The sequence below is a fragment of the Pristiophorus japonicus genome, chromosome 19 (assembly GCF_044704955.1).
Source record: "Pristiophorus japonicus isolate sPriJap1 chromosome 19, sPriJap1.hap1, whole genome shotgun sequence".
NCBI lineage: Eukaryota > Metazoa > Chordata > Chondrichthyes > Pristiophoridae > Pristiophorus > Pristiophorus japonicus.
In genome coordinates this window covers 6298341-6317089 of record NC_091995.1, presented here as the reverse complement: position 1 = coordinate 6317089, position 18749 = coordinate 6298341, and the positions used below count along the sequence as shown (strand labels likewise).

The following is an 18749-nucleotide window of genomic DNA, read 5'->3' as shown; positions in this document are numbered from 1 at the left end:
CTCTACTTCCCTCTCCTCCTTTAAGGTGCTCTTTAAAACCCACCCCTTTGACTAAGCTATATAAAGGCAATTTGCTGTTGTTGGTGGCGGACGGAATGTTGACTAAGGCTCAGGGAGATCACCCTGCTCGTCATAAAATAGAGACTTGGGCCTCAGCTTAACAGCTCTTTCGAAGGGGAGAATCTCTGGCAATGCCGCACTCCATCAGTACTGCCTACATCATCGGCTGAAACGCCAGCAATAGAGCTCACACCAATAATACTTGTTCACAATATCAACCATGCTACCAACTGAGGCAATCTGATATATCTCACAACTGAGCCACAAGGTTCCTTGGATCTGACTTGCAGATACCTGTCAGACGGGCACGGAGCACACAAGAGCACAGGATGATCCCACAATGGAGTCACTTTTCCATTCGATGACTGAAGTGGAGTACCTGCTACAACTCAACATGGCGACGGAGGACACAAAGAATAATGTGCAACAGCACATCAACACATGAATGAAACGTAAAAGGAAGGACAGCAATGGAATGAACTGTGAAACACAGGAACGAATGGGGAAATGGGATAAATGGGATATGGGATGAATGGGGAAACAGAGAATGGGATGAATGGGGAGCTGGGGAATGAAATGAATGGGTAAGCAGGGAATGGGATGAGTGGGGAAACAGGGAATGGGATGAATGGGGAAATGGAGAATGGGATGAATGGGGAGATGGGGAATGAAATGAATGGGTAAGCAGGGAATGGGATGAGTGGGGAAACAGGGAATGGGATGAATGGGGAAATGGAGAATGGGATGAATGGGGAGATGGGGAATGGGATGAATGGGGAGATGGGGAATGGGATGAATGGGGAGATGGGGAATGGGATGAATGGGGAGATGGGGAATGGGATGAGTGGGGAAACAGGGAATGGGATGAGTGGGGAAACAGGGAATGGGATGAATGGGGAGATGGGGAATGAAATGAGTGGGGTAACAGGGGATGGGATGAATGGAGAAACAGAGAATGGGATGAGTGGGGAAACAGGGAATGGGATGAATGGGGAAACAGGGAATGGGATGAGTGGGGAAACAGGGAATGGGATGAATGGGGAAACAGGGAATAGGATGAGTGGGGAAACAGGGAATGGGATGAATGAGGGAATGTGATGAATGGGGAGATAGGGAATGGGATGAATGGGGAGATGGGGAATGGGATGAATGGGGAAACAGGGAATGGGATGAATGGGGAAACAGGGAATGGGATGAGTGGGGAAACGGGGAATGGGATGAATCATTTGTCCACCTTGGTTCCGATACCCATGCCCTACAAATCTCCGTTTTGAAAGATGAATTGACCCCCAGCCTCAACAGTTTTTCTGCGGGGGAGAGATTGTGGATTTGCAGATTCCCACTACCTGTTGTGTGAAGGAGTGCTTCCTGACATCAGTCCTGAACGGGCTCGCTCTGGTTGTAAGGCAAGCACCTCCTTGGTTCTATAATCACTTCCTACCTTTGGCCCCCCCCCCCCACCAAATAAATCAATCTACTCAGAGCCCCTGACAAAGAGCCTGTGTTGTTAGAAAGGATCTTTGGGCTTGCACTGCTCCATGCACGTGCACAAGCGGCAAGCGAAGTGAGCGCCCTTGTTGTTCTCGGGGGTCCCGCTTACCAGTGGTCGCTACAGTGGTCACGGGCTTGCTCGTCATCTTCCCCTGCTCCCCCACCAGTGAAATGGAGTACTCGGTGTCGTCCTCCAGCCCTTCCAAGGTGGCAGTGTTGCCTTTGCCAGGGACCCGCAGCTCTCCGCGCCTGCCCCCCTTGGAGATGTAGACGATGCGGTAATAGCCGACCCGGGCCACAGACTTCTCCCACTCCAGCTCGATGGTGGAGGCCGTCACCATGACGACCCGCAGGTTCCGGGGGCTGTCGATCACTGCAGGGGGTGAACAGAGAAAGAGCCGTGGTCCACATTAGTTCCCTGTCAGGCTACACCTCGATTTTAAAACTCTTATCCTCGTCTTCAAATCCCTCTGTGGCCTCCCCCCCCCTCCCCTCGCCCCTCCCTATCTCTGTAATATGCTCCAGCCCACCAAGAAATCTGGCTTCTTCCAATCCTGGCCTCCTGCGCAGACCTGATTTCCATCGTTCCACCAGTGGTGGCTGTGTCCTTGCTGCCTGGGCCCGGAGCTCTGCAATTTCTGAACTGAACCTCTCTCTCCTCCTATAAGTTGCTCCTTAAAACCGACTTCTTTGACCGCCTGTCCTAAATATTTCTTTATGTGATTCGGTGTCAAATTTAGTCCAATAATGCCCGTGATAATCCTTGGGATGGTTTAACTACATTAAAAATGCGGCAGTGGTGAAAGTTGATGTTGTTGTAAGATTCTTTAGTGTATGCTTGTCAAATGTGTGTGAAGGTGTCAGTGATGAGGGATAGCATGGGTTCCAGGCAACCCTAGTATCTTCGAAAGCAATGGTACCACACGTTACAGTACGTGTGCGAGTGGTGTGTGCGCGCGTGCATGCGAGGGTGTAAGTGAGCGTGCATTACAACAGTGACTACACTCCAAAAGTACTTTATTTGCTGTAAAGTGTTTTGAGATGTCCGGTGGTTGTGAGAGGCGTTATACAAATGCAAGTCTTTCTTTCTTTTGCATGTGTATGAGCATGTCCATGTGTGTTTTTCAAGTGCATGTCTGTGTGTGTGTGTGTGTGTGTGTGTGCGTGTGTCTACCTGTGTGTCTGTTCGTGTGTGTCAACCTGTGTGCGTGTGTATACGCATGTGACTATCTGCGTGCGTGCATGTGCGTGTGTGTGTATGGGTGTGTCTACCTGTATGTGCACATGCGTCTACCTGTTAGTGTGCGTGTGGGTGTGTGTGTGCACGTGTGTCTACCTGTATGCATGCGCGTGTGTGTGCGCCTGTGGTCGTCTGTGTGTGTGTCTACCTGTGTGCGTGTGTGTGCATGTATGCATGTGCATGTGGGTGTGTGTGCATGTGTCTACCTGTGAGCGTGTGTGCGTGCGTATGTGTGGGTGTGTGAGCGTGTGTGTCTACCTGTGTATGTGCATATGCCTGCCCATGTGTGTCCGTGTGCCTACCTGTGTGTGTGCATGTGTTCAGCGGTGTGTGTCCGTGTGTCTACCTGTGTGCGCGCATGTGTCTACCTCTGTGTGGGTGCATGTGTCTACCTGTGTGTGTGTGCATGTGTCTACCTGGGTGTGGGTGCATGTGTCTACCTGGGTGTGGGTGCATGTGTCTACCTGTGTGTGTGTGCATGTGTCTACCTGTGTGTGGGTGCATGTGTCTACCTGGGTGTGGGTGCATGTGTCTACCTGGGTGTGGGTGCATGTGTCTACCTGGGTGTGGGTGCATGTGTCTACCTGGGTGTGGGTGCATGTGTCTACCTGGATGTGTGATTGAATGATTCCGAATGGCACATGAAGACAGTCAATGAATTGCTGGCTTGACCAGAGATGCGTTGTTGAGCCAAGCCCTGCATGGTACTTTGTGGTCAGCTTAACATCTCTTGGCTCCAACCACTGCATTGGTTTGAAGGCTAATATTTAACAACGTGGCAAAGACCAAGTGTGTGAGTGTCAGTGCTTGACTTGAGCAGGGGAAACATGAAGTGGTTGGCGTGTGTGGTCAAGAGTAGTGGCTAGATGTAGTGACCGCCCAATGCCTCTGACCATGTATGTATACATGGTATGTATAACGTAAGTATACTCCCTGTACACTCAATGTACAGTTACATAAGACCACTGGATGTACCTTCACACTGTATACACTATGCTTGTACCACTAGAGGGTGCAACTGGTGGAGACCTAGGGGTCACCTGTACACGACAGGTAACCAGGTATAAAAGGGAGTTCACCTTACTGTACCCTCACTCAGGAGCTGTAATAAATGGACTAAGGTCAGAACAATTCAAGTACAATACCTTACCTCATGGAGCCATTACTAGAGTGTTTACAGGCACAATAACTGGTGACGAGATTACGAATTTCCACACGAAAATGGCTAACCTTGGCACGTTTCAACAATTCACCGATGGGAAAGATTGGGAGGCCTTTGTACAAAGGCTTCACCATTTCTTCATCGCGAACGACCTGGCGGGAGACACCCCGACCTCGCTGGCTGATAAACACAGAGCTATCCTGCTCAGCAGTTGTGGGCCCACCGTCTATGGCCTCGTCAGGGACTTGCTAGCCCCAGCGAAGACAACGACCAAAACATATCTGGAGCTCATAACACCGATAGAGGAACTCAAACCTAAAGGGAGCATCCTCACAGCCAGACACCGGTTCTACAGCCACCGGCAGCCCAAAGGCCAAGAAATCGCTAAATATGACGATTGGCTGCACCGTGTGATTATGGCGACCAACTCACCGAAGCGCTGCGGGGTATCTTTGTTCTTGGAATCGGCCACAAGGGCCTCTTCCCCAGGCTGCTCTCTGTGGACACCACGGTCACCCTGCAGAAGGCAATTAACGTGAGCCAGGCGTTCATGGTCTCGGCCTGCGATTCCAAGTGGATGACTCACGCCCAGGACTCTAACCCGGCAAGTACTGTGAACCGACTGGGGCCTTTTAGAGGCAGGGCTGCTGCTAGCAGTCTCTCTCTCAGGGAAGAGAGAACAGAACCCCGGGTCCTGCAACCCTGAGTCCGCCACATGGGGCCAACCGACCAGCCCCATGTCGGGGCCCACCAGTGCCACTATAAAGACTACAGATGCAAAGGCCGTAACACGAAGGGCCACCTCCAGAGAATGTGCAAGAGAAATTGCACTCACCGAGTCGATGAAGAGTTGGCCGAATTCCAGCGGAAGCACCCAGGTCCAGCGGGTTACCCGACCATGTAGTCTACGCCTCCGGGACCAATGTGATGCCCCAGGGAGTGTGGCCACACACAGAGGGAGCATACCAGCTGCAGGGCCAGTGATCAGCGGACGGCAAAGGCACCATTACCAGTACCCTGCCCCTGATCGGCTCTACCTCTCTGTGGCCACCAGGGCCAGCACCGGGAGCAAGAGGCTAGCACCCTCCTGCCCTCCCGCTGGGACCCGGGATGACCAGGCTCCCAGCACTGCTGAAGGGCAGCAGGGAGACCCTGCAGCCCTCAAAGGAGGACAGGGAGGCCACACACTCCTGTGGCTCTGCCCACCACTAGGCAACGGCAAAGGCCCTGAGACTCAGCCAGGGGAGCGATCCGAGCCCACCCAGCTGGCAGGGGGCACAGCGCCGCCATCAGACAACCTGGACACAGTCCAGTCACTCTGGAACTAGTGTCCTCACCCACCTGCACCTACACACCCCAGGGGCAAGACTGTGATACCACGTATGTACCTTACCTGTAAAATATACTTGTTCCACTACTGCAGAACCCAAACAGTGATGTAACTAATCCTACTTTTTATTCTCTATACATGATTGCAAATGCAGGTGTTGAGCCATACACATGGTCTATATATGGGGGGGGGGGGGGGGGAATGGATGTATGTAGCCATGTACGCACACGGATCACACCCAGAACCCACTCAACCCCCACTGCAACCTCAAACCGTCCACTGCTGACCATTTCCCAATGTTGTGGCAATAAGGACTCGGGGGTCCACAGGGAGAGAGCCATTCCCAAGCACAGACAAAGTGCAAGGGCTTTGGACACTCAAGTCTAGGGCCAGAGCACACAATGCAAAGGTCAGTGGCACAAGACTTAGGGGAGAGTGATGTTGTGTATGTATAATATAAGTATACTCCCTGTACACTCAGTGTACAGTTACATAAGACTACTGGATGTACCTTCACACTGTATATACTATGCTTGTACCACCAGAGGGTGCAACTGGTGGAGACCTAGGGGCCACCTGTACACGACAGGTAACCAGGTATAAAAGGTCAGAGGTGTTATGCTGTACCCTCACTCAGGAGCTGCAATAAATGGACTAAGGTCACCACAGTTCACGTACAATACCGAGCCTCGTGGAGTCATTATTGAGTGCTATCAGATACAATAGACCGAGTCTATTTACTGTTGCTGCTTTTTATTAGCGCAGGTAATGAGAAACCCAAGCCCCAACGGGTTAGACTCCATTACCATGCCTCTCACGGATTTGAATAGGCATTTAAAAAAAGAAAGAGGGAAAGTAAAAGAGTCCTATGTTGCAGAGATTAGGCAGCCAAATGGGATTAGAACAGACAGCTCCAGTTGACGAGCTAGCACCCACGTGATGGGCCGAGGGCCCCCGACTGTGCCGTGCTTTCACACATACACTCCTAGTGCAGCGCTGAGGGAGTGCTGCACTGTCAGAGGTTCCGTGTTTCACATTTACACTCCCAGTGCAGCGCTGAGGGAGTGCTGCCCAGTCAGAGGTTCCGTGTTTCACATTTACACTCCCAGTGCAGTGCTGGGGGAGTGCTGCCCAGTCAGAGGTTCCGTCTTTCACATTTACACTCCCAGTGCAGTGCTGAGGGAGTGCTGCCCAGTCAGAGGTTCTGTCTTTCACACATACACTCCTAGTGCAGTGCTGAGGGAGTGCTGCACTGTCGGAGGTTCCGTCTTTCACACTTACACTCCCAGTGCAGTGCTGAGGGAGTGCTGCACTGTCAGAGGTTCCATTCTTTCACACATACACTCCCAGTGCAGTGCTGAGGGGGTGCTGCCCAGTCAGAGGTTCTGTCTTTCACACATACACTCCCAGTGCAGCGCTGAGGGAGTGCTGCACTGTCGGTGGTTCCATGCTTTCACACATACACTCCCAGTGCAGTGCTGAGGGAGTGCTGCACTGTCGGAGGTTCCGTCTTTCACACATACACTCCTAGTGCAGTGCTGAGTGAGTGCTGCCCAGTCAGAGGTTCCATGCTTTCACACATACACTCCTAGTGCAGTGCTGAGGGAGTGCTGCATTGTCGGAGGTTCCGTCTTTCAGACGAGACGTTAAACCGAGGCCCCGTCTGCTCTCTCAGGTGGCGGTAAAGAGATCCCACGACTATTATTGGAAGAGCAGGGGAGTTCTCCCTGGTGTCCTGGGCCAATATTTATCCCTCAACCAACATCACTAAAAGCAGATGTTCTGATCATTATCACACTGCTATTTGTGGGAGCTTGCTGTGCACAAATTGTCATTTCCTACATTACAACAGTGACTACACTTCAAAAAAGTACTTTGTTGTCTGTGAAGCACTTTGGGATGCCCTGTAGTGAAAGGCGCTACATAAAGGCGGAGGAGAGTGGAGTTTGACCACGATGAACTGGGACTTACCGGTCGTTCCTTTAGTGGCGACGGCCTTGCTCTGGTGCCCTCCGCGTTCCCCCACCAGAGAGATGGTGTGTTCCACTCCGGCTTCCAGGCCAGTCAGCACGGTGCTGCTGTCTCCGGGAGGCACCACCGCCTGGCTACGCTTGCCCGTCGCCGAGGAGTAGTTGAGGCGGTAGCGGTCAATCAGCGCCTGGGGCCTCTTCCAGCCCAGCTCGATGGTGGAGTTCGTCGCCGAGACCACGTGCAGGTTCCGGGGGCCGTCGATCACTGTGGACAAGGACAGGCCTTTAGTCAGCGGGGCCTCGCCCAAGGGCCGCGCGACGGAGCCACCTTCGCCACTTTCATAACACCCGGCTGGTGAACTGTCCAAGCAACTGCTCCATTCCTCACCACCCGTGGCATAGCATGCAACTAGTCACTATCTTTGTATTACACCGGGGATGCACGCCATATTATTTGCTGTGTTGATGTAACTGGGCCCAACCCAGACACAGCTAAGGCCAATTAAAGGATCATTCCTGCTTAGATCAGTTAGAGGATAATTGCAGCTTAGATCAGTTAGAGGATAATTGCAGCTTAGGTCAATTAGAGCATAATTGCTGCTTAGGTCAATTAGAGGATAATTACCGCTTAGGTCAATTGGAGATTAATTGCTGCTCAGGTGAATTAGACGTTAATTGCTGCTTAGGTCAATTAGAGCTTAATTACTGCTTGGGTCAATTGGAGCTTAATTGCTGCTTCGGTCAATTGGAGGTCAATTGCTGCTTAGACTAATCGGAGGCTAATTGCCGCCTCGGCCAATTAAAGGGTAAGTGCTGCATAGGACAATTCGAGGTTAATTCGTGAGGAGAAGTTTTAGATTGGCAGGTTGCTTGTACATTTCTGGCTCCAAGTCAGAGGAAACCAGCATGAAATGACTGTTTTTCTTTTCCTCTCTATTGGTTTGACACTGAAGTGTGACAGGCTCAAATCGTCCACATTTTATGTCTATATATATTTATATATATATATATATATATATATATACATAGATGACGGATGTCATATATGTGCAGATTCACAAAGACCCACCTCTGTTAAACCAGCATCAGTGCCAACCTGCTCCCATAACTGGCCAACTTACTTGTCAATGACTTTTGGGGGCAATTTGTCAACCAACACATCATGCTCTGTGAGCAGACAAGGGGAACACCTTCACCTAATTGTTGACAAGACTGAAAAGCTAAGATAATGGGGCGGGGGGGGGGGGGGAGAGAAACAAAACAGGCTGTTGTACTGCCCTCTCCATATTCAACCCCAGAGACTTTAATGGAACTGACTCTCAGGCACGTGGTATATCGGGCGGGAATGGCCAGTCCAGTGGATGGCGGCCCAACACTTGTGGATGGAGACAATTCAGCTGAGAAGCCAAGTTGAGTTCTGAAGAGCACTTACATGTTGTGAAGGTTGTCGAAACAGCCGGCCCAAGCTTCTTGTCCTTCTCAGCCCTCAGTGTCACCTCGTACTCTTGGCCCGAAGCCAGGCCCGTCTGTTGGAAGGAGGTCTTGGAGCCGGTCACGCGATTGGTCAACTTGCCGTTGTCCTCTTTCTGTCGAGAGGAATGGGAAATTCTCCCTCACCAAATGGATCAAACTCCAGAAAACAACCCCCCCAGAGCGGAGGACCTCTAGTCTCGGCCGGCCGATGCACTCTACCGGCTACCGTGGTCCTTCTTCACTGAATCCTGACCTACGCACCCCACGCTGGGCCTTCCTCTGGGACTGCTCCCCACCTGCCCCCCGCCACCCCCCCCCCCACTCCAGAAGTGGGTCAGGACCCGTCACCATGACCCTTGACCTATTTTCTTGCTTTGAGGTGCATTGCACTCGCAGGGATGACCTCCCTGTGCAACCTTCACTCGACAGAGGAAAGCCCCCGAGTATCCAGTGGTCCACCTTGAGACACTCTCTGCAGTGCCTACTCCACCATTCAATGAGATCCTGTCTGATCTTCTACCTCAACTCCAGCTTCCCACCCTATCCCACACATTCCTTGATTCCCTTAATATCCAAAAATCTATCGATCTCTGTCTTAAATGTACTCAAAGACTGAGCCTCCACAGCTCTCTTATATGGAGAATTCCAAAGATTCACCACCCTCTGAAGAAGTTTCTCCTCAGCTCAATCCTAAATGGCCAACCCCTTATTCTGTGACTGTGACCCCTGGGGAAACATCCTCCCTGCATCTACACTGTCAATCCCTGTAAGAATTTTGTATGTTTCATTCTTCTAAACTCGAGAGAATATTGACCAAGTCTGTTCAATCTCTCCTCATAGGACAATCCCCCCATCCCAGGAATCAGTCTGGTGAACCTTCGTTGCATTCCCTCTATGGCAAGTATATCCTTCCTTGGGTAAGGAGACCAGAACTGTACACAGTACTCCAGGTGTGGTCTCACCAGGGCCCGATATAATTGCAGTAACGTCTTTACTCTCATGCTCAAATCCTCTTGTAATAAAGGCCAACATACCATTTGCTTTCTTAATTGCTTGCTGGACCTGCATCTTAACTTTCAGTGATTTGTGTACAAGGTCACCCAGGTCCCTCTGACATGCCCCAATCTCTCACCATTTAAAAAATAATCTGCTGACTATTTTTCTGACCAAAGTGGATAACTACACATTTCTCCACACTATTTACCATTTACCATGTTCTTGCCCACTCACTTAGTCTGTCCTTGAAGCCTCTTTGCATCCTCCTCACAACTTACATTCCTATCTAGCTTTGTATCTTCAGCAGACTTTGATATATTGAAGTCCTTACTACTAGGGGGATCAAGGGGTATGGCGAGAAAGCAGGAATGGGGTACTGAAGTTGCATGTTCAGCCATGAACTCATTGAATGGCGGTGCAGGCTAGAAGGGCCGAATGGCCTACTCCTGCACCTATTTTCTATGTTTCTATGTTTCTATATTACATTTGGTCCCATCATCCAAATCATTGATATTGTGAATAGCTGGGGCCCAAGCACCAATCATTGCAGTACCCCACTGGTTACAGCCTACCAACCCGAAAATGACCCGTTTATTTCTACTCTCTGTTTTCTGTCCATTAACCATTCCTCAATCCATTCCAGTATATTATTCCCAATCCTACGAGCCCTAATTTTGTTTAATCCCATCAATCATCGCTGACCCTCATTAATCCCAGTCAGCTCTATGGCAAGTCCATCCATCCTCAGGTAAGGAGACCAAAACTGTGCACTGTGAGGCCCAGGGTTTAAAGGTCAGGTTCCCCCCTGGGCAGCACCTCCATCTGGTTCAGGGCATAACCTCCATCTGCCACGTTCAAGGTCAAGCAGGTCAGACGTGTCTTGGCTGGGGGAGGCTGGAGGAGAGGGGACTCCAGGCCGGTTAGTTTTCCCAACCCTGGAGTCAGCTCGTCCACCAGCTGGGCTTGCTGGCTGGCCGATGTCAGGCACAGCTGACAGCTTGGGCTATGACATCCAAGGTTTTGCCAGATTTATTCCTCCATGGCACGGGCACCAGTGCCCCCTCCCCCTCCGGATCAGCCTTCAGTGCCTCAATAGTCGCACCCTTCGCAACGCTGGGCACCCGAGAGGCACTCGTAAGGTGCCCGGCCGCACAGGGAACCTCTGTAATAGAGCTCCAGGGATTAATGTGGCAATGCAACTACTCATGTATATACAATGAAAGCATCATGTGACAAGGTCACCTGACAAGTTCCTGTGCAATGAACCACGGTGTGTGTTTGTGATGTCGCGAAGAATATTTCACAACCTCCGCCGTGTTCGCTGACCCCAAGGTTCACCGCGGTACGTCCCTGGTGCTTTAGTCTGGATTGTGGACCCGGTGATGCTTCAATGGCCCCCTCCCCTCCCCCACATCGTGCCCCGCCCCTCCCCCACCTCACGCACCACGCCCCTCCCCCACCTCACGCCCGCCCCCCCTTTGCCCCTCCCCCACCTCACGCCCCCCCGCCCCTCCCCCACCTCACGCACCACGCCCCTCTCCCACCTCACGCCCGCCCCCCCTTTGCCCCTCCCCCACCTCACGCCCCCCCCGCCGCCCCCCCACCTCACGCCCGCCCCCCACCTCACGCCCGCCCCTCTTGCCCCTCCCCCACCTCACGCCCGCCCCTCTTGCCCCTCCCCCACCTCACGCCCCCCCCGCCGCCCCCCCACCTCACGCCCGCCCCCCACCTCACGCCCGCCCCTCTTGCCCCTCCCCCACCTCACGCCCCCCCCGCCGCCCCCCCACCTCACGCCCCCCCGCCGCCCCCCCACCTCACGCCCCCCCGCCGCCCCCCCCACCTCACGCCCCTCCCCCACCTCACGCCCGCCCCCTTGCCCCTCCCCCACCTCACGCCCCCCCGCCGCCCCCCCACCTCACGCCCCTCCCCCACCTCACGCCCGCCCCCCCTTGCCCCTCCCCCACCTCACGCACCACGCCCCTCCCCCACCTCACGCCCGCCCCCCCTTTGCCCCTCCCCCACCTCACGCCCCCCCGCCGCCCCCCCACCTCACGCACCACGCCCCTCCCCCACCTCACGCCCGCCCCCCCTTTGCCCCTCCCCTACCTCACGCCCCCCCGCCGCCCCCCCCACCTCACGCACCACGCCCCTCCCCCACCTCACGCCCGCCCCCCCTTTGCCCCTCCCCCACCTCACGCCCCCCCGCCGCCTCCCCACCTCACGCACCACGCCCCTCCCCCACCTCACGCCCGCCCCCCTTACCCCTCCCCCACCTCACGCCCCCCCGCCGCCCCCCCACCTCACGCCCCTCCCCCACCTCACGCCCGCCCCCCCTTTGCCCCTCCCCCACCTCACGCCCCCCCGCCGCCTTCCCCACCTCACGCACCACGCCCCTCCCCCACCTCACGCCCGCCCCCCCTTGCCCCTCCCCCACCTCACGCACCACGCCCCTCCCCCACCTCACACCCGCCCCCCCTTTGCCCCTCCCCCACCTCACGCCCCCCCGCCGCCCCCCCACCTCACGCACCACGCCCCTCCCCCACCTCACGCCCGCCCCCCCTTTGCCCCTCCCCTACCTCACGCCCCCCCGCCGCCCCCCCCACCTCACGCACCACGCCCCTCCCCCACCTCACGCCCGCCCCCCCTTTGCCCCTCCCCCACCTCACGCCCCCCCGCCGCCTCCCCACCTCACGCACCACGCCCCTCCCCCACCTCACGCCCGCCCCCCTTACCCCTCCCCCACCTCACGCCCCCCCGCCGCCCCCCCACCTCACGCCCCTCCCCCACCTCACGCCCGCCCCCCCTTTGCCCCTCCCCCACCTCACGCCCCCCCGCCGCCTTCCCCACCTCACGCACCACGCCCCTCCCCCACCTCACGCCCGCCCCCCCTTTGCCCCTCCCCCACCTCACGCACCACGCCCCTCCCCCACCTCACGCACCACGCCCCTCCCCCACCTCACGCACCACGCCCCTCCCCCACCTCACGCCCCCCCGCCGCCCCCCCCCCCACCTCACGCCCCCGCCTCTCCCCCACCTCCCCCCCCCTCCCCCAGCTCCAAGCCAGATCGTCGTTTACCAAGGGCCGGAAGGTGACCACCCAGGCATCGACTCGATCACGCGGCAGTCGCCATTCCACCGTCGCTTTGGTTTCCAGAATCTTCTTCATGCGGAGCCCGGAGGGAGCTTGGATTTCTGCAAAGAAGAAAGGAAAAGGCTGTAAAAATGACAGGAGCCAAGAGCTGCCCTGGGCACTGAGGTCGGGGTAGGGGGGGTGGTGGGAGGCGGGTGTGTGGGGGGTGAGCAGGGCGGAGATGTGTCCGAGCTGGCCTCGAATGGCCTTTATGGCCCAATTCCGTACGGCAAGAGGCTCGTCGGGCTGAGCATGATGGTAACGTCTCGTGGAGAGGCAGGGCAAGGTACCTCAGCCTTTGTTCATGTTTATCATAACGCCGTTATACCGTGTAACACAAGATGGCCTGTTTAACACTAATTCACCCCCGCCCCCATTGAGATTCTCACAGTTGATTGGGGGGATGCAATGCATTATGACAAGAGTGGAGTTATACCATGTGTTGCGCCATATGACATTATATATATAAAACCAGCCGACCTCCCGTGGCATCACTCCTGGTGTGTTGGACGATACACTGTATCAGAATGATGTTGGTATTGTAGTGTGTAGTGTACAATATATTATTATATCGCATACTAGTGGATGTCCTGTCACAAGATACGCTGTATTACGGTGTTTGAGGCATTACATCATGTAAACAACAACAACTTGTAAAGCACTTTATATAGCACCTTTAATGTAAACAGGAGCGTTCTCAAACACCGAGCCACTGAAGGTGAAATTCGGGCAGGTGACCAAAAGCTCGGTCACAGAGGGAGGTTTTAAGGAGCGGGTTGAAGGAGGAAAAAGAGGTAGAGAGGCGGAGAGGTTTAGGGAGGGAGTTCCAGAGCTTGGGGCCCAGGCAGCTGAAGGCACGGCCACCGATGGTGGAGCGATTATAATCAGGGATGGTCAGGAGGGCAGAATTAGAGGAGCGCAGACATCTCGGGGGGTTGTGGGGCTGGAGGAGATTACAGAGATAGGGAGGGGCGGGGGCCATGGAGGGATTTGTAAACAAGGAGGAGAATTTTGAAATCGAGGCATTGTTTAACCGGGAGCCAATGTAGGTCGGCGAGCACAGAGGGTGATGGGTGAGCGGGACTTGGTGCGAGTTAGGATACGGGCTGCCGAGTTTTGGATCACCTCTGGTTTACGGAGGGTAGAGTGTGGGAGGCCAGCCAGGAGTGCGGAGTTCTTGTGCATTATTATAGCGCACCAGTGAATCTCCTGTGGCATAGCTCATGGCGAGTTAGCGGACACACTGTTTTTAACGCAATTCAATTGCAAGACCTTCCATTGTGTTCAGCTCGGCCCACTGGACGACAGGAAGATGGAAGTTGCTGACAGGAACATCCTTTAAACGATACATTTCAAAGGCGTCAGATTGACTCGTGTGAACAGCAGCCAGGGTTCAATAAGGAAGTGGGGAGTTCGCGAGGTAAATCAGACCCAGAGACGAATGATTACGCAGAGATCTGAGCCTGAAGTGACCCTTGTGTATCAGAACCAGAAGGAACTGTGCATGTGCACAAATACCAGATGCCAGCTGCCCAAGTTTACCAAACGTGCTGGTACCTGGCTTTTCTCAAGTGCGGAAGTTGAGTTGTCAACAGGGTTGAGGTCAGATTGTCTGCGGTGGGGACACTGGGAAGAAGGGTCTCTCCCAGATCTCCCTCGGGGGCTGCTATAACAATGGGATCACGGGGTGCCTGTTCTTCAAGGGTTACGCTTGAACTGTATAAAACACTGGTTAGGGCACAGCTGGAGTACTGCGTGCAGTTCTTTTCAGCGCATTACAGGAAAGATGTGATTGCACTGGAGAGGGTACAGAGGAGATTTGCGAGAATGTTGCCAGGACTGGAGAATTTTAGCAATGAAGACAGATTGGATAGGCTGGGGGTTGGTTTCTTTGGAACAGAGGAGGTTGAGGGGAGACCTAATTGCAAATGCTTTATTGCGGAGCTTCTTCATGGTAAACAAACCAAAGAAGGACAGCGGAAACATTATAAGGACACCCTCAAAGCCTCCCTGGTAAAATGCGACATCACCACTGACACCTGGGAGACCCTGGCTGCAGACCGCTCGAGGTGGAGAAAGTACATAGATGACCTGGAAGAGGGGACAGAGTGTAGTGTAACAAAATTTGCAGATGACACAAAGATTAGTGGGAAAGTGGGTTGTGTAGAGGACACACAGAGGCTGCAAAGAGATTTAGATAGGTTAAGCGAATGGGTTAAGGTTTGGCAGATGGAATACAATGTCGGAAAGTGTGAGGTCATCCACCTTGGGAAAAAAAACAGTAAAAGGGAATATTATTTGAATGGGGAGAAATTACAACATGCTGAGGTGCAGAGGGACCTGGGGGTCCTTGTGCATGAATCCCAAAAAGATAGTTTGCAGGTGCAGCAGGTAATCAGGAAGGCGAATGGAATGTTGGCCTTCATTGCGAGAGGGATGGAGTACAAAAGCAGGGAGGTCCTGCTGCAACTGTATAGGGTATTGGTGAGGTCGCACCTGGAGTACTGCGTGCAGTTTTGGTCACCTTACTTAAGGAAGGATATACTGGCTTTGGAGGGGGTACAGAGATGATTCACGAGGCTGATTCTGGAGATGAGGGGGTTACCTTATGATGATAGATTGAGTAGACTGGGTCTTTACTCGTCGGAGTTCAGAAGGATGAGGGGTGATCTTATGGAAACATTTAAAATCATGAAAGGGATAGACAAGATAGAGGCAGAGAGGTTGTTTCCACTGGTCGGGGAGACTAGAACTCGGGGGCACAGCCTCAAAATACAGGGGAGCCAATTTAAAACCAAGTTGAGAAGGAATTTCTTCTCCCAGAGGGTTGTGAATCTGTGGAATTCTCTGCCCAAGGAAGCAGTTGAGGCTAGCTCATTGAATATATTCAAGTCACAGATAGATAGATTTTTAACCAATAAGGGAATTAAGGGTTACGGGGAGCGGGCGGGTAAGTGGAGCTGAGTCCACGGCCAGATCAGCCATGATCTTGTTGAATGGCGGAGCAGGCTCGAGGGGCTAGATGGCCTACTCCTGTTCCTAATTCTTATGTTCTTATGTTCTTATGAGAGCGTTGAGTTCTTCAAGTCTCAACGCAAAGAGCGTGAAGAGGCCAGGCGCAGGCAGCGGAAGGAGCGCGCGGCAAACCAGCCCCACCCACCCCTTCCCTCGACAAATGTCTGTCCCACCTGTAACAGGGTCTGTGGCTCTCGTATCGGACTGTTCAGCCACCAGAGAACTCACTTTGGGAGTGGAAGCAAGTCCTCGATTCCGAGGGACTGCCCATGAGTGAATGAATGAATAAAATGATGAAGGGCCTGCTTAGAGTGGTTAGGAAGGCTCTGCTTCCCTTGGCAGAGGGGTCAACAACCAGGGGGCATAGATGTAAAGTAATTGGGGGGAGGTTTAGAGGAGATTTGAGGGGAAATGTTTTCACCCAGAGGGCGGTGGGGGTCTGGAACTCACGGCCTGAAAGGGTGGTAGAGGCAGAAACCCTCACCACATTTAAAAACTCCTTGAATATGCACTTAAAGTGCTGTAACCTACAGGGCTACGGGCCAAGAACTGGAAAGTGGGATTAGGCTGGGTAGCTCTTGGTCGGCCGGCGCGGACATGATGGGCCGAATGGCCTCCTTCCGAGCTGCAAACCTCTATGGTTCTATGAATGGTTCCCTCTCTGGGGCGATGCAGCTGCCCTGTATTTCGACAGAGCTTCGCACGGCCTGGGGACATCCTGAAGCACTTTACGGCCACTGAGTTACTATTTATCAGGGCGAGTAGAAACATAGAAAATAGGTGCAGGAGCAGGCCATTCAGCCCTTCGAGCCTGCACCGCCATTCAATGAGTTCATGGCTGAACATGAAACTTCAGTACCCCCTTCCTGCTTTCTCGCCATAACCCTTGATCCCCCGAGTAGTAAGGACTTCATCTAACTCCCTTTTGAATATATTTAGTGAATTGGCCTCAACTACTTTCTGTGGTAGAGAATTCCACAGGTTCACCACTCTCTGGGTGAAGAAGTTTCTCCTCATCTCGGTCCTAAATGGCTTACCCCTTATCCTCAGACTGTGACCCCTGGTTCTGGACTTCCCCAACATTGGGAACATTCTTCCTGCATCTAACCTGTCTAAACCCGTCAGAATTTTAAACGTTTCTATGAGGTCCCCTCTCATTCTTCTGAACTCCAGTGAATACAAGCCCAGTTGATCCAGTCTTTCTTGATAGGTCAGTCCCGCCATCCCGGGAATCAGTCTGGTGAACCTACGCTGCACTCCCTCAATAGCAAGAATGTCCTTCCTCAAGTTAGGAGACCAAAACTGTACACAATACTCCAGGTGTGGCCTCACCAAGGCCCTGTACAACTGTAGCAACACCTCCCTGCCCCAGTATTCAAATCCCCTCGCTATGAAGGCCAACATGCCATTTGCTTTCTTAACCGCCTGCTGTACCTGCATGCCAACCTTCAATGACTGATGTACCATGACACCCAGGTCTCGTTGCACCTCCCCTTTTCCTAATCTGTCACCATTCAGATAATAGTCTGTCTCTCTGTTTTTACCACCAAAGTGGATAACCTCACATTTATCCACATTATACTTCATCTGCCATGCATTTGCCCACTCACCTAACCTATCCACTGTTGTAATGTACGGAAATGGCAGCAGCCAATAGGCGCACTGCAAGCTCCCACAAACAAGCGGTGTGATAATGAGCAGACCGTCTGTTTTAACCAATGTTGGCTGAGGGACAAGTGTTAACAACTAGCAGAAGAAAACAGATCTTATAGTCTACCAAAACTCTTAAAACCATCGCCGTTTTTAAAACATGCCCCTTTTCTTGGGATTCCAGCAGCACAGAGGTGGAAATTCTCTCAAGCTCAGGCCACTTTGATTCGCGCTCTACAGCAGGCGGACTGTGCAGAAAGCTCACAGAATGACTTTACACCTTCCTGCCCACACCAATACAGTAAAACCCTGCTCTCACTGTCACTGCACTTGCCCGGCTATTCTGCTTGGCTTGTCCCAGTGGATTCAATCAGGACGTGGTGTTAGAGTCTGAGATTTCACCCCCCACTCTCCCCCCACCCCCACTCCCAGCCCATTCCCCACTCTCCCCCTCCCCCACTCTCCCCCTCCCCCACTCTCCCCCACCCCCACTCCCAGCCCATTCCACACTCTCCCCCACCCCACCCTCCCCACTCTCTCCCTCACCCCACCCTCTCCACTCTCCCCCACCCTCCCCCACTCTCCCCCTCCCCCACTCTCCCCCACCCTCACTCCCAGCCCATTCCCCACTCTCCCCCACCCCACCCTCCCCACTCTCCGCCTCCCCCACTCTCCCCCTCCCCCACTCTCCCCCATCCTCACTCCAAGACCATTCCCCACTCTCCCCCACCCCACCCTCCCCACTCTCCCCCACCCTCCCCCACTCTCCCCATCCCACTCTCTCCCACTCCCACTCTCCCCCATCCCCACTCTCCCCCCACTCCACCCTCCCCTACTCTCCGCCTCCCCCACTCTCCCCCTCCCCCACTCTCCCCCACTCTCTCCTCCACCCTCCCCACTCTCTGCCCCACCCCACTCTCCCCCCACTCCCACTCTCCCCCCACTCCACCCTCCCCTACTCTCCCCCTCCCCCACTCCCCCCCTCCCCCACCCTTCCCCACTCTCTCACACCCCCACCCTCCCCCACTCCCCCATGCCCCACTCCCCCCACCCCCACTGTCGCCCCACCCCACTCTCCCCCTCCCCCACTCTCCCCCTCCCCCACTCTCCCCCCCACCCCACCCTCCCCCACTCCCCCATGCCCCACTCCCCCCACCCCCACTATACCCCCACTTTCTCCCACGCCCCCAAGCTCCCCCACCCTCCCACACCTCCAGACCCCCCCGACCCCA

The 18749-nt window shown here is 54.2% G+C and overlaps 1 protein-coding gene across 1 annotated transcript in view; it reads right to left on the bottom strand.

Annotated features, from left to right (window-relative positions):
* Nucleotides 1–18749, bottom strand: part of LOC139230643 (tenascin-X-like) — a 293996-nt gene that overhangs the window by 262048 nt on the left and 13199 nt on the right. The window contains exons 3-6 of the mRNA XM_070862456.1: nucleotides 12799–12914; nucleotides 8686–8839; nucleotides 7255–7518; nucleotides 1661–1924 (exon numbers count right to left, since the gene is read on the bottom strand). Coding sequence (XP_070718557.1) covers nucleotides 1661–1924; nucleotides 7255–7518; nucleotides 8686–8839; nucleotides 12799–12914 — 798 coding nt within the window. The remainder of the gene's footprint in view (nucleotides 1–1660; nucleotides 1925–7254; nucleotides 7519–8685; nucleotides 8840–12798; nucleotides 12915–18749) is intronic.